Here is a 14,970-nt window from a genome sequence, read left to right as displayed (position 1 = left end):
CATGACTGCATTTTCCTGGCAGCCACCCGACCCGAGGGGAGCTGGTGCTGGCCAGTGTCAGAGCGGGAACTAAAGGCCCATGGCTTTGTCCTATTGCACCTGGGCAAGGGACTTCATTAACGAAGCTGTATGTTGATGTCACACGGCCAGGTGCCCAAATCTCAATCACCAGCAGCCCTGGGGGCTTGGGGCTGGGAGCTGGTGGTGAAGTAAAGGGCAGGGCATGACCCGGGGAGGGTGGATCGCAGGCCAGAGGCACGGGTCAAAGGTATGGGAACCCAATCGCGAAGTTTCCGAGTAAGAAATAAATGGAACCTGCTCACCAGAAAACCTGTTTTCCTGCCCGGCATGGCCCGTGGAATGCCATGCATGTGTCAGCTGCTTACATAGCGAGGCATCAAGTTCCAGGCAGCAAAAGGGAGTGAGAAAATAATCTTTGTAGATGCCATCCACCCTGAGCACAGGGAACCGATGCTGGGGCTGATGAGAACTGGCTGTTGTCAGAAGGGCCTCGAGTTTAAAGGGCAGGGATCAAGCCCTGCCATTTGCTTCCAGGGCCACCCAGGCTCTGGCCCTGCCTCTGTCTTGTCTTCATCATAGCTTACTGGGACTCTTGCTCCCAGGGAAACCATTGGGTTGTGAGGAGAGACTCTTCAGGAAGGGTATCTGCTAAGGAAGTAGCCCTGCAGCTGTACACTCTCGGTAGACTGAGGAGAATGTGTTTGTTCAGTCAGTCAACAAGCATGTTTGTAAGCGTCCGTGCTAGTCAGGTACTGTGTGGCAGCCCCGGAGAGGAATAGAACTCATTTCTCACGTGGATGGAGCTCATAGTTAGCTGAGGACAGGAACGTGAGAATACTAACTCTCCTATGAGACAGATTGAAATGAACGCTATACTATTTTTTTTTTTAGCAAATTCAGTTTTTTTATTGGAGTTCAATTTGCCAACATATAGTATAACACCCAGTGCTCATCCCATCAAGTGCCCCCTCAGTGCCCATCACCCAGTCACCCCATCTCCCTGCCCACCTCCCCATCCACTACCCCTTGTTCATTTCCCAGAATTAGGAGTCTCTCATGTTTTGTCACCCTCTCTGATATTTTCACTCATTTTCTCTCCTTTCCCCAAAATCCCTTTCACTATTTTTTACATTCCCCAAATGAATGAGACCATATAATGTTTGTCCTTCCTCCGATTGACTTATTTCACTCAGCATAATACCCTCCAGTTCCATCCACATTGAAGCAAATGGTGGGTATTTGTCGTTTCTAATGGCTGAGGAATATTCCATTGTATACATAAACCACATCTTCTTTATCCATTCATCTTTCGAAGGACACCGAGGCTCCCTCCACAGTTTGGCTATTGTGGACATTGCTGCTATAAACATCGGGGTGCAGGTGTCCCAGCGTTTCACTGCATCTGTATCTTTGGGGTAAATCCCCAGCAGGGCAATTGCTGGGTCATAAGGCAGGTCTATTTTTAACTCTTTGAGGAACCTCCACACAGTTTTCCAGAGGGACTGCACCAGTTCACATTCCCACCAACAGTGCAAGAGGGTTCCCCTTTCTCCACATCCTCTCCAACATTTGTGGTTTCCTGCCTTGTTAATTTTCCCCATTCTCACTGGTGTGAGGTGGTATCTCATTGTGGTTTTGATTTGTATTAATGAATGCTATACTAGAAGTACAATCCAATGAAGAGCCAGAGAGGGAGTGATTAATTTAGGCTGGCAAGGATCCCTAGGTGGCTCAGCGGTTTGGTGCCTGCCTTTAGCCCGGGGCGTGATTCTGGAGTCCCGGGATCGAGTCCCACATCAGGCTTCCTGCGTGGAGCCTGTTTCTCCCTCTGCCTGTGTCTCTGCCTCTCTCTCTCTCTCTCTCTCTCTCTCTCTCTCTCTGTCTCTGTGTGTGTGTGTGTGTGTGTCTCATGAATAAATAAATAAAATCTTTTTTTAAAAAAAATGGGGCTGGGATGAGATGGGAAGGCTTCCTGGAAGAGGTATCATGGAAGTTGAGACCAGAGAGAGAGAGACAGACCATCCCAGGCTGAGGGAACAGCATGGAAGAAGACATGGGAACTTCAAAGAACTTGCCTTCTCCAGCCAATAATGAACGGAATGGTATGACTACAGTATCTGATACTTGGAGAAATGTATGAGCGGTGGAAACTAGAAAGCAAGACAATATGAAGAGAAGCTCCTGAATGCTCTGCTAAGGAAATAGGACTTGATTCCACAACCAGTAGGGAACCATCAAAGGATTTTGAGGAAGAGACAGATGTGATTCAACCTGTGATTTAGGAAGACAGCGTGATCTTGTTTCTGCTGCCACAGAATAGGACAGTCCTGCTTCCTGGAGAGGAGTGGGTATCTATCTCATTGAGCTGGGATGCTGAGGACTACAGGGTGTTGGGGAAGGGAGTGGAGCTGAAGGAAAGAGAGAAAGATGGTCACAAGTGCCTGGGTGAACGTGAGAAGATGGGGACTTCCTGACATTCCAGATCCAAAGATGGGAAGGTAGGAAGATAGAGCCAGGATGACAGGGTGTTCTTCCAAGTAAATTGAAGGGAAAGTAATCTCAAGTCCCCAAATCCCATTGATGATGACAGAGGCATTTCACAACTGAAGAGTTCTTAAGGAAGAAATTCAGATGGAGCAACTTAAGGAGGCTTTTTTCATCTTTCATTTATGAGGACACCTGCCTGCTGTTGATTCCTGGCCTGCAGTGTTCTCATGGCCGGGCCGAGTGTTTTCAGGGAGTTGAGCCATTTTGACCTACTGACTATTGTACTACTAATAATTTTCTTTGCTGTGGGCATTGCCAGGACATTGCAAACATTTTAATTCTCAGGTGTGTTTGTTGGTAAGGTTCACCATAGTTTCTTAGAAATTGAAGATGACTGAGCTTCCTGGGAGGCTCAGTCAGTTAATTGCCTGCCTTCAGCTCAGGTCATGATCCTGGGGTCCTGGGATTGAGGCCCACATCTGGCTCCCTGCTCCATAGCGGGCCTGCTTTCTCCCTCTCCCTCTGCCTCCCCCTACTTGTGCGCTCAGTCTCTATCAAATAAATAAAATATTTTTAAAAAATGGAAGATGACCAAACTTTGGGTTTTCCCATCCAAGTGCATCTAAAGCCTTGCCCCAAATGCCGTCACAGTGCTTTTCACTGAGCATCTTGGAGCCGGGGCTCTAAGGGACTAGAAGGCGCCTCCCTCACTTTGCTGACACCTCTCCAGCAATTGGGTTTGGCTACGATAAGTGACCTTTTGTGTTTTCCTTCTATATCCTTGAAGCCCTGTGATGCACCCCTCTGTAGTGGCATCATGCCTGAAATTTATATTATAAATAGAGCTCTGTGGATCTAAACCATTAAATTTCTATTAAAGTAATGAAGACAGAGTGTATCCTTCAATTGATTTTTTTAACTGTGGTTTCAATTTAGCATCATATCTGTGAGCCACAAAAATAAATGTTGTTTCCTGAGACTGTATAAACATTTCTCTTAAAATATTTAGCCTCCAAAGAAAATCCTTAACAAAAACTGCCCTCTAGGGGATCCCTGGGTGGCTCAGTGGTTTAGCGTCACCTTCAGCCCAGGGCATGATCCTGGAGACCCGGGATCGAGTTCCACGTCGGGCTCCCTGCATGGAGCCTGCTTCTCCCCCTACCTGTGTCTCTGCCTCTTTCTCTCTCTATGTGTCCTTCATGAATAAATAGATTTTTTAAAAAATGCCCTCTTCTGCCATTCCCCATTGAGGACCCACATCTGCCATTATAGGGTAGTGTCTAAATATCCATTCATTTTAATTCCTTTGGACAACTTGACTTGAAAAGCACTGAAGGAGTGCCATTTGGGGGTGGATACTTTGGTATGGGGTATGCTCACACACCCCTCTGCAAAGTCTAGAGTAGAGTACAGTCCCTTTTGGAACTGGAATGTGCCCCAGATTCCATTATCTTTTGGATTCTATAGTTTTTTTTTTTCATTGTCCTAAAATATATATTATATGTAAAACCTGCCATCTAAACCATTAAGTGGGGGCACCTGGGTGGCTCAGTGGTTGAGCATCTGCTTTCGGTTCAGGTCGTGATCCCGGGGTCCTGAGATCGAGTCCCGCATCAGGCTCCCCACAGGAAGCCTGCTTCTCCCTCTGCCTATGTCTCTGACTCTCTGTGTGTCTCTCATGAATAAATAAATAAAATCTTTAAAAAAATAAATGATTAAGTGTACAATTTGGTGACGTTAATTACATTCAAAATGTTATGCAACCATGACCACTATTTCCACAATTTGCCTATTCTGTGTATTTCATATAATGGAGTCATATACTATGTGGTATTTTGTGTCTCCCTTCTTTCACTCAGCATCATGTTTTCAAGTTTTATACAAACTGTGGCATGCATCAGTACCATGTTCCTTTCTATGGCTGAATAATATCCCATTACATAAATGTACCACATTTTGTTTTTCCATTCATCCATTGGTGAACACTTGGGTTGCTTCAATCCTTTGGCCATTGTGAATAATCTGCTATTAACATTGGTATACAAGTATCTGAGTGTCTAGTACAGGTTGTCAGTGTATCAAGAATAACAAGAAAACAGCATTTCCAAAGGCCATCCTGAGTTGGCACACTGAGGAGGCGAGGTTGTACATACTTATTAGGCATTGTGGGGAACAGTCAGGGTGACAGTGCTTCATTTCACTCACTCTCAAGCTTCTCCAAAGGCTGATCAGGACTCAATAAACCCATATCTCCCCTCTTCTGGGAGAGGCCATATCAGTTCCTGCTTTCTCCTCAACTCAATACTGTCTGTTTTTTCACCCAACTGCCCTATTGAACCTCTCTCAACAATCTCCTATAACCATCTGGTTGACCCTTTCAATAGCTGCTTCTCAGTTCCTTACTTTGCCTGACCTCTCCATAGACACTGGACCATGCTAGCCCTCCCCTCTCTACCATGTTCTCTTTCCTCGTCTTCTCTAAGCTTGTTCTCATCTCAATCTTCTCTCTGTCCCACGGGATGAGGTAATTTCTCCTGTGGGAAGTGAAGGCTATGATGAGGTGTGATTCCTATGGAGCTGTCAAGCAGCCTTGGGTGAGAAGGATCTGTAGACATGAGAGTAGTAGTCGAGACACTTGTGTGGAAGGTGGTGATAATTCTGGGGCTGGTGGAGGAGGGCCAGCGCCCACACCACCCTCTCGTGCTGTCAGGGTTTCTAGGACACAGTTGTTCTGTTTCTGGGAACATGACTTGACTCATGATGTACCTAAATAAGTATAGTAGTGGCCCATGTTACAATAAGATTCTATAGTAAAATGATTTAATTTCCAAAGGAATCGAGTGATATTTTTGCTTGTTCCTTTCTAAATGGCTGAATGTCGCAGTGGAGCATTAGTCATGATCGAATCCCCTGGAAACCATTTTGTATTAGTTTTCTTTTTTAAAAAACAGATTTATTTATTTCAGAGAGAGAGAGAGAGAGAGAAAAGAGAGAGAAAGTATATGTGCACACAAGGAGGGGGAGGGACAGAGGGAGAGGAAGAAACAGACTCACTGCAGGGCTCAATCCCACCAACCCAAGATCATGATCTGAGCTGAAGTCAGACGCTTGACTGACCAAGCCACCCAGGCGCCACACCATTTTGTATTAGTAAACTAAGCAGTCTGAGTCCCTGGTAAGGGCAGTTCTTGTGATGTTCTCCTCTCAACAAGGAAGTCGTCATAGAAAAGCATCCCTTAAGTCAGTAACTAGGAGCATGTGAGTCAGAGTGTCCACCTTTGAGTAGTATACCAAGCTCAGATGACCCAAGGATCCTACCAATGCTTTTAAGACCTTCCTACTGAAGTACCCTGTACATCAGTAAGGAGTGAGAGTGAACACCTGCTCCTGAGGATCTGAGACAGAATCTGAAAGTCCTAGTAAATGTGAAATATTTTATCAGGTCTTAAATGAGTTTGCAAATAGTGCATTTCTACCTCATCATCAGCCTTGGATGTTTTAGTATAAAATGGTGTGCTTTCTCCCCTAGATCTTTAGGGAAAAAAAGCATACCATGGCCTTATGTACCCACTTCAGGATAACCTGAAGAGACACATACTCCAACCCGAAAACAGAGGACCTATAAGGAGAGGCCACACCTCACCTAATGGGGAAATCCACCATAGTTTTTCAACAACCCAGAGGGTGTTTGTGGCTGGACTTGGCTATAAGAAATGAAGTGGGCGGGATCCCTGGGTGGCGCAGCGGTTTGGCGCCTGCCTTTGGCCCAGGGCGCGATCCTGGAGACCCGGGATCGAATCTCACATCGGCTCCCGGTGCATGGAGCCTGCTTCTCCCTCTGCCTGTGTCTCTGCTTCTCTCTCTCTCTCTGTGTGACTATCATAAATAAATTTTAAAAAAAAATTAAAAAAAAAAAAAAGAAATGAAGTGGGCATCTCGTTGCCCAGCCCTCTTCTGGGAGAGGCCATTGGGTAGTTCCCAGAATTTACAGTCTGCAAAGTTGGTAGCTCACTTGTTTGTCAAGAAGGCACATTGTGAAATGGCCCCATTCTAAAAGGAGTCCCACCAGACCAATTAGAAACCAGAGGCCCCAAGTGTGCCAGCTTCCCCTCGTCTGATCTATGAAGAAGAAAATATAGACTCCCAGAGACCCCAGGGTCATTAGCGAAAGCCCCTTTCTTCTGCTTTCAAGTCCAAGTAGTCATTTCACACCTGAAAGTTCACAAAGGAGTGGAGGTTGATGTGGCAGGAGGAGGGTGTTGTGGACGGGGCAGGCAAGGCAACCCAGATCTGTTTGGGATTCCGAAGTGAACGGCAGCGCCCCGGGCGTCTGTGGGAACGGGCAGCAGAGTGAGCAGTGGTGCAATGCACATGATTCCTCCAGAGATTTCCCCACTTTCAGCCTCTGGGGTCTGCCAAGCAATGTACTGAAGGTTTCACATATTCATGTCTTGGGAGCCAACTGTACACAGCAAACGCAAAACACAGAGATAGCGGTATTGCTCGGTTGCTATATTAGGGCCGGATTGAAGCCATCTGCTGGAGCAGGCTTAGCAAGGAAGAAACCCCCGTGCTTGGCTCAACAGCAGCATTCTCTCCCCTGGTATTTTGATACCAGCTCTCCTTTCAGGCTGTCCCGGGAGCTCTGCCTACTGGAGTGGGCAAGGCCCCTATTGCAGCGCACTGCTTCCCTGGATGCCCATGCCATCAGAGGGCAAACATTTGCATCCTATTATGTGCCAAAGACCCCAGTGGCTTTGGAAAGTCCCACAGGCCTGTCTCACTGACTGACACATCTTCTCTGGTTGTCCATACCTGCCTGCTTGATGCACCCTGAATCCAGTAACTTCTCTCCCAAAGCTTTGTGTGCCCTGGATTCAGTGCAAGATATCATGCCCAGATTTAAAGGCAACCAGAACAGTCCAGCACAGATTTATTTGTTGCTAGCATCTCTTATCCTGGACTAGATCAGCTCAAGAAGAAGGGGGATTCAGAACTTGGTGGCTGATGACCATCACCAGAAGAATTCACAGCCCAGGAGAAGCAGCTGATTGCCCCTACTTGCTTATGGAGATTCTGCTGGGGACAGCCCCTTGGCTACTGTGAGTAGAGGGAAGATTATGGCTCATAGCAGACTTTCCTTCACTGGGCCCCGAGAGCCTGGGAATCTCAGAGAAATAAAACTAGAAGGACACATAGGGTTCATCCAGTCCAATGTCCAGATTTGGGCAGATGGAGAGACAGATGTCCAGAGTAGAGGGAAATGACTTGCCCAAGGTGAAATAGTCCGACAGTGGCTGAGCTGGGCCTGGAGCCCAGGGCTCCAGACTCTCAGTGTGGGACAGCCTTCCCTGGGAACTCCACTGAGTGACTCTGAATAACTAAGGCTGGAGGGTTCCCCACAGAGTGCTTTGCCCAACTCAGAAAAACTTTTCAACACAAAGTGCAGACCTTGATGACTGATGATTATTTTAAAGGGATTATATAGGATTGCCCAGCCAGCTCAGTCATGGAGCATGGAATCTTGATCTCTGGGTTGTGAGTTTGAGCCCCTTGGTGGGTGTAGAGTTTACATAATTAAAAAAAAATAGCCTTTTTTGCCTCATAGCATCCGAGAGAGCAAGATGGGCCACCAGCTGCTCTGGTAGAGCCGCCTGGGGAAATTCAGCCAGGGTTCTTATTTGTGCCATGCCTGCTCAAACTGGCATGATCTGATCCAGAAATGCAGCCTCAATATGTGTCACCAGTGTGTGTATGCAAAGGAAATGGGCTTCATTAAGTTGAATTAAGTAAACTCCTTGATATCCTTCCAAGATACCTACCTTAATGCCAACTCACTGTACATAAAATAAAAATGCTTCAATCTTAAGAGCACCTGGGTAGCTCAGTCAGTTAAGCATCTGCCTTTGGCTCAGGTCATGATCCCAGAGTCCTGGGATCCAGCCCCACATCAGGCTCCCTGCTGGGGGTGGGGCTGCTTCTCCTTCTCCCTCTGCCCCTCTCCCTGTTCATGCTCTTTCTCTCTCTCTCTCTCTCAAATAAATAAATAAATAAAATCTTTAAAATAAAAAATGAGTATTCTTATGTGAAAAAAATAAATAGTAAAAAAGAGATAGTATCTGATCTGCAGCACTAAGGAGGGAAAATGAGAGTCAGAACTGAGTGTATAATTAGTACAGATTGTTGTGTCTACCCTCTGGGTATAGGCAAACTGATTACAAATAGAAACTGATTTTTGGATTTCACATGAAAATCTCCTTGCTAAAAAAAAAAAAAGAAAAAGAAAAAGAAAAGAAAATCTCCTTGCTGGGATGCCTGGGTGGCTCAGTGGTTGAGCTTCTGCCTTCTGCTCAAGGTGTGATCCCGAGGTCCTGGGATCAAGTGCCACATCGGGCTCCCTGTGAGGAGCCTGTTTCTTCCTCTGCCTATGTCTCTGCCTCTCTCTGTGTGTCTCTCATGAATAAGTAAATAAAAATATTTTTAAGAAGAAAGAAAATCTCTTTGCTGGTCTAAAAGGCTCTCACTGACAATCAACTGCAAGGCAGAAACAATTTATGTGTATTTTACAGTATATACCTAATACAGCAGAGACACATTCTGGAAAATCACTGATAAACATAAAAATATGAATGATTTAGAAGAGAATGGTTTAGGATGATTCCCATAATAGATCTGGTTTGTAGCAAAATGAGAAGGTTTTGGTTTGGTGTAGATTTAGCTCCTTTGTAGGTTTTTTAAAAAAATTTATATTTGTTACTGGCTGATCCCCAGATACTGTTCCCACAGGCTTCTTGTTTTTTTCTAAGACAAGATGTCTGATAAGTCTCTCCCACTTAGGGCTGTCCTCCAAACTGTTAACAATGATCTCTCTAAAAAACACCAGTCAGATTGTGTGAGTTTCTTACTTTAAAACCTCCAATGGCTCCTTGTTGCCCACACAGTAAAGTCTTAGCATTCCCAATGCACCATGACTCGGCCTTAACTTGTCCTTCCTGCCTTACCTTTTACCACCCACCATGCAACTACACACACACACACACACAACAACAACAACAACAGTGTATACCCTATGTCCCCTGCCATCATAGAGGCTACTTGCTCCTACTGATCATGCCCTCTGATATTGATGATTTTGCTCAAGCTGAACCCTCTAACTGAAATGAATGACCATCTCATTCAGCTCTGCTATGGTTCCCCCCCCCTCCATGGTGTAGATTATATCCCAGTTGTTCTGAGAAGTCTTCCCAGAGCCTTCTGTTTGGAATTTTTCTCTCCCCATGGTGTTTGGCTCATGCCTTTATCTGAGCCTTACTCCGTTCTGCCAAGTATCTATTGGTCTGTTTTCCTTGCCAGAGTGTGGGATTCCTGAAGACAGGCACTAAGTCCTTCTCCAGCCTTCCAGCTCAATGCTTGGGACATTGTAGGCTACCATTAATTTGTTGAATTAAACTGGGTTGTATTTCCCCTGTCCAGGAATATCCACATTTATCTTTGACCAAAACCCTATGTCCTGTGTATCTCATAATGCTTCATTGTCAGGCTAAGCTGTCCCCTTTGTCTCTAATCTCCATGATGGTGGCCCAGGCCCAGAGTGTGTCTTTGCTGGGATTCCCATCGATGTACGCCAAAGAAGCCCAGCCATAGGGTTGCTGCTCTTAAGTGGAGGAGCCTCAGGAAACTGTTGGTCCCAGCTTTGAGAGCACAGGAAGGTATTATTCTGAGTATTTCTGGGGGCCCTTTGCAGGTAGAAAACTCGGGCCAGCTTTGTGTTTGGGGTATCTAATAGCCTTGGCCATCATTGCTTATTTCTTCCAGGAAATGGAAAGGACATAATTTCCATTCTTGGTCCTCAAACTCGGAGCTCTTTTCAGACTTTCACAAAGCTTAATAAGGCTACTCAGTCAAGTATGTGATCACTTTCATGTGGAAACACTGAGAGTGTTTTCTCATGCTCTTGAGTTCTCTTTGGAAGTATGTATTTTACTGATCAAGGTGGGGTTTTGTCTTTCAAGAAAAAAGTCCATCACTACTCAATCACTACAGTGTATTTGATAGACAAAGTTGTTCAAGAGACAGTATAGCTTCAAGCGAGGTTCAGAGTCAGACATGCATTCAAACAGCTCCTCTGTCACTTACCAGCTGTGCAAATATGGGCCAAAAAGGAACCTGGGTTGGAGCTTCCTCATCAGTAAAATGGGAATTGTAATGCCTACCTTGCAACATTATTAAGAAGGTTAAATTAAATGAGATAATGTATATAAAGAGCTTAGCACAGTGCCTGGCCCACAATGAGGACTCAGGAACTTGTCGTTCTTATAGTTTCCAAACATAGGGTCCAAGAGATAGAAATAACAAAAGAGGTCTTTGGTGGCAAAAAAATTTGAAACTTCTGGGCTTAGCATCTGCTAAATTTACGGCAACTGCTCTAGTACATGAAACTGTCCAGTGTTTGCGGATTATTTGAGGAGCAAGATAAATAGCACAGGGGCTGAGTGGTAACATGAATAGATATTGTTTCATCTTGAGGTTGGGCAAGGGGAATATCCGGAAAAGGAATCTGAAAGCAAAGCTAAGAGTTCACTCATTCAGGTCAATCCTAAAAATACTCCTGTGCATTTAAGTAGAGAAGTTGCCTTGAGACTCAAGGCTGGGGTTTCAACAGCTAGAGCCATATGTGTTCTCAACTTGGGTGAAATCCGATCGTGACCTGCGCCTGTGCTGACCTCGGCCTTCTCTTGTGTCCTCTGCATAGTTCACCTTTCAGAGAAAGAGGTCTGACTTCCAAATAGACCGCTGCTGTTTGTTCTTGTCTTCTTTTTATTTGCTTTGCATGTATTTATTTTTAGGGGAGAGGAAATCCAAATTATAGTTGGCCAAGTCGCTTTTCCCTGGGTAAGAGGGTTCTCTGGAAAAATTTGATTTGAATTCTTCTTGGCACTCTGGGAGAAAAAAATTCTCAGCTTTAGAAAAACAAAATGTAGTCAGATTCATAGATATTAAAAGTGAAGAAATTGGACACCTCGGTGGCTCAGCGGTTAGGCATCTGCCTTCAGCTCAGGGGATGACCCTGGAGTCCTGGGATCGAGTCCCACATCAGGCTCCCTGCGTGGAGCCTGCTTCTCCCTCTGCCTGTGTCTCTGCCTCTCTCTCTGTGTCTCTCATGAATAAATAAATGCAACCTTTTTTAAAAAGTGAAAACATGATTTCTTTGTACAGCAATGAAAACTAATTATAGTTAATCACAAAATAGAAACGTTATTTGTATTTAATATGACAAAGGATTCGGTAAAATATATCTTCAAATGAAGAGGAAAAACCTTAATCCCCATCAGATACAAAGGCAAAGGGTATGAGCTGTCATGCATTAAGAAATGTTATTAGTAAACTAAGACATAGAAAATGTGCAATTATTTAAAGAAACCTTGAGGGCAGCCCGGGTGGCTCAGTGGTTTAGCGTTTGCCTTTGGCCCAGGGTGTGGTCCTGGAGACCCGGGATCGAATCCCACGTCGGGCTCCGTGCATGGAGCCTGCTTCTCCCTCTACCTGTGTCTCTGCTTCTCTCTGTGTCTCCGTGTCTCTCATGAATAAATAAATAAAATCTTTAAAAAATAAAAATAAATAAACCTTGATATATCATCTTATGCTTCCTACATCTTTCCAGTGAGGGCCCAGTAACTTTGGTTCTCTCATCATTGCTGAGGGCAGTAGAAACTACAGCAGCCCGTTTGGAAAAGGAGCATTGCAATCTGTGTGATCCCCCTGGTTTTGATCACCTTGACCTTGCTGCCTGCTCTAAGCATTGCCAGCCTTGGACTAGCCCTGGTCCTGGGCCCTGCTCTGTGTGCAGCCTGGCCAGCTGGGTCCTCACACTTTCTTCCTGTGACTTACTGAGCGTTTCATCCCTTGTAAGAGGAGCCCTTCCTTCCCCTTCCTTCCTTCCCTCTATAGAATCCCAGTCATTCCTCTATGCCTGTTGCTTTGTATCTCAGTGTCTCCAAGGGATCTTTCCGGCTCCGCTGGCCACAGGACAGTTGGCTGGTGAGGGCACTCACATCACATCACCTTCCCAAGCTATTGAAATAGAAACATTGGCGACTGAGTCTAGAAAAGCCAAGGGAGTCGATCCAAGTTCTAAATCTGGAAAAACAAAGCTGAAGGAGGCTGACCTCCATGCCAGCGCTGACCGTCTTGAATTTCCTGACAAATTGCTATCTACTCAGATTTTCCTTCTGAGAGATGTTCAAGGGCAGCGCCAACACCCCAATTTCTTTTCAGAATCATAACCGTATCTCATAAATGGTGGGTGATCAATGAAGGAAAGCCCTCACCCCGCACAGCCTCTCCTTGGTTTTGGCTTGTGATCAGTTTAAATCCTATGCATTAGATCGATGTTGGGGTGTGTGTGTGTGTGTGTGTGTGTAAGGGCGGGGTGGGGGGATGAAAAGATGACATAGATCGTAGAAGAAATATTTGGGAAAAATAAAACAACTTTCAATGGCAAACTATCCTACCCTCAACTCTGATTCAAGCGACGTCTCCAGGAGAAAATCTGGAGGAATGGCACACTGGGGGTACCCCCTACAGCATCGCCCACCCCACTGACTCACATCCAGACAGAAGCACACACAGAGTCACCCACCCAGCACCTTACATTTTAATACCAGCGAGATCTGGTGAAAGTGACCTTCAAGCACCACCATGGGGGGAGGGGATGTTGCAGAGCTCCCCACCTGCACCCTGGGTGTGGGTGGAGCCAAAGGGGAGGAGGGAGCAGCCAGCTCTCCCTGTGGGTGTGACCTCGGGAAGGAGCCCCTCTGGCCATCTCCTTCCACTGGTGGGACCCCCCACCCCTACAGCCCTGGCTCCTTCTCATCTCCTAGTGGCCTGCCTTTCAAAGAACCCTGGGGCGTCCCAGCGGTCCGGACCAGTGCAGGAGCCACGACGGGTGGACGCTGATGCTGTTGGTACTCGTGAATTTCAAAGTCTCCTTTTCTTTTGGCAGAACTGGCTTATGATCTGGATGTGGATGATGCTCCTGGAAGCAAGCAGCACGTGAACCAGAAGGACAATGAGATAGCAGCCTCTCACAACCTCGGGAACGGCCATTCCCCCCTGAAGGCCCTTACCAGCTTGGCAGTCTCCGTGGCGTGCTTTTTCTTCCTGGCGCACTGACTTCCCAGCGCGCAGCCGCCGTGCTGCCCGTCAGCACCCTGTGGCCTTCCTCTGTAAAGGAGCCACCTTCTTATTTTTTTCTATTTTTTTATCTTGTATACCTCCTCCAGCCATTAAGTAGAAGACTAACCGTGTGTTATGTTTTCAAAAATCAATGGTGTCTTTGAGGAAGGTAAATAGTGGTAGTGTAGATTGTCTTTTTGCAAAGAAAAAAAAAACTCAAGTTGTGCCAAATTATTTTCCTATGTTTGGTTGCTAGAACATGGTTACCATGTCTCTTTCTCTTTCCCTCTCTCTTTGTCTCTTTCCCTTTGCATGGATTTCTTTGGAAAAAAATAATAAATATTCAAATAAAAGTGCACTGGGTCTTTTTTTGTAAGCCCTCGTTTATGGTGACCATGCAGTGCTTTTCTTCCCCCTCACCTAGCTTCCTGGTCAGTATGGGAAAAATCTTATCAGGTGTCAATGAGGTCCTTCCCTATCTCCCTGCCCGCCCATTGGTGGGGTATCAATCCTGGCCCCAACCCCAGTCAAAGCCACCCCTCTCAACACACTCCCAATGCAGAATCTCCAGGTAGAAATCTTGAGTTACAGCATTCTTGCCTATGAACCAAAGGTATCTCAGAAAGTTCCCCTATCTCTCCTTACGAATTTCCCTTGGCCGCACTTTGCCCAAAGAGAAAGCCTCCGTGTGGGTCATGGACCATCATGTAATTACCTTTGGACCATCCTTCCTCCCCACCACGGCCAGCCCAGAGACATGGGCCCGAGAAATAGTAATTGTGCGAAGAAAAACTCCCCAAGCTTCTCTGCTACTGTCTCAGGCTTGTCACCTGTCACCCTTCTCCAGGTACTGCCACACGGCAGGGCCAGTGGTTGTCCTGGGTCAGGCTGCAAAGGTGGGCATCAGGAAAGCCATGATCTGTAGAAAGCCCCTGTGTTCACTCTGGGCTGCAGGTGGGCTTCTTGGATACTTGTTTCCTCAACAGCTAGACTTTGTGTACCTGTTGTGCTCCGGTACTGTACCAGATGCTGGAAGCAGTAGAAAACAAGACAGATTTGATCCCTGTTCCCCCGGAGCGGAAGATTTGGCACCGACACTCAATACCAACTCTTTCTCAATTGTAGGCCAGTATTCTCACTTAAATCTGGTTTTTACACATGCAACATCACAACAATAATGGCATCAGTGCTGATATTTGGTTACTGTGCTGCCAAATAACCCCCGGAATAACCAACCTGTTGTTGTTACAATGCCTCACGTTATTGCTCATGTGCCAGGTCAGAGCC

At 46.0% G+C, this 14,970-nt stretch overlaps 1 protein-coding gene across 1 annotated transcript in view; it reads left to right on the top strand.

Moving 5' to 3' along the window:
- GPC3 (glypican 3) overlaps positions 1–14,036 on the top strand; it is a 432,449-nt gene extending 418,413 nt beyond the window's left edge. The window contains exon 8 of the mRNA XM_025983185.2: positions 13,511–14,036. Within this exon, the coding sequence (XP_025838970.1) occupies positions 13,511–13,680 (170 nt within the window). The 3' untranslated portion in view covers positions 13,681–14,036. The remainder of the gene's footprint in view (positions 1–13,510) is intronic.
- Positions 14,037–14,970: the final 934 nt, after the last annotated feature.

The sequence above is a fragment of the Vulpes vulpes genome, chromosome X (genome assembly GCF_048418805.1).
Source record: "Vulpes vulpes isolate BD-2025 chromosome X, VulVul3, whole genome shotgun sequence".
Lineage (NCBI taxonomy): Eukaryota > Metazoa > Chordata > Mammalia > Carnivora > Canidae > Vulpes > Vulpes vulpes.
This window is presented reverse-complemented; position numbering and strand designations above follow the sequence as displayed.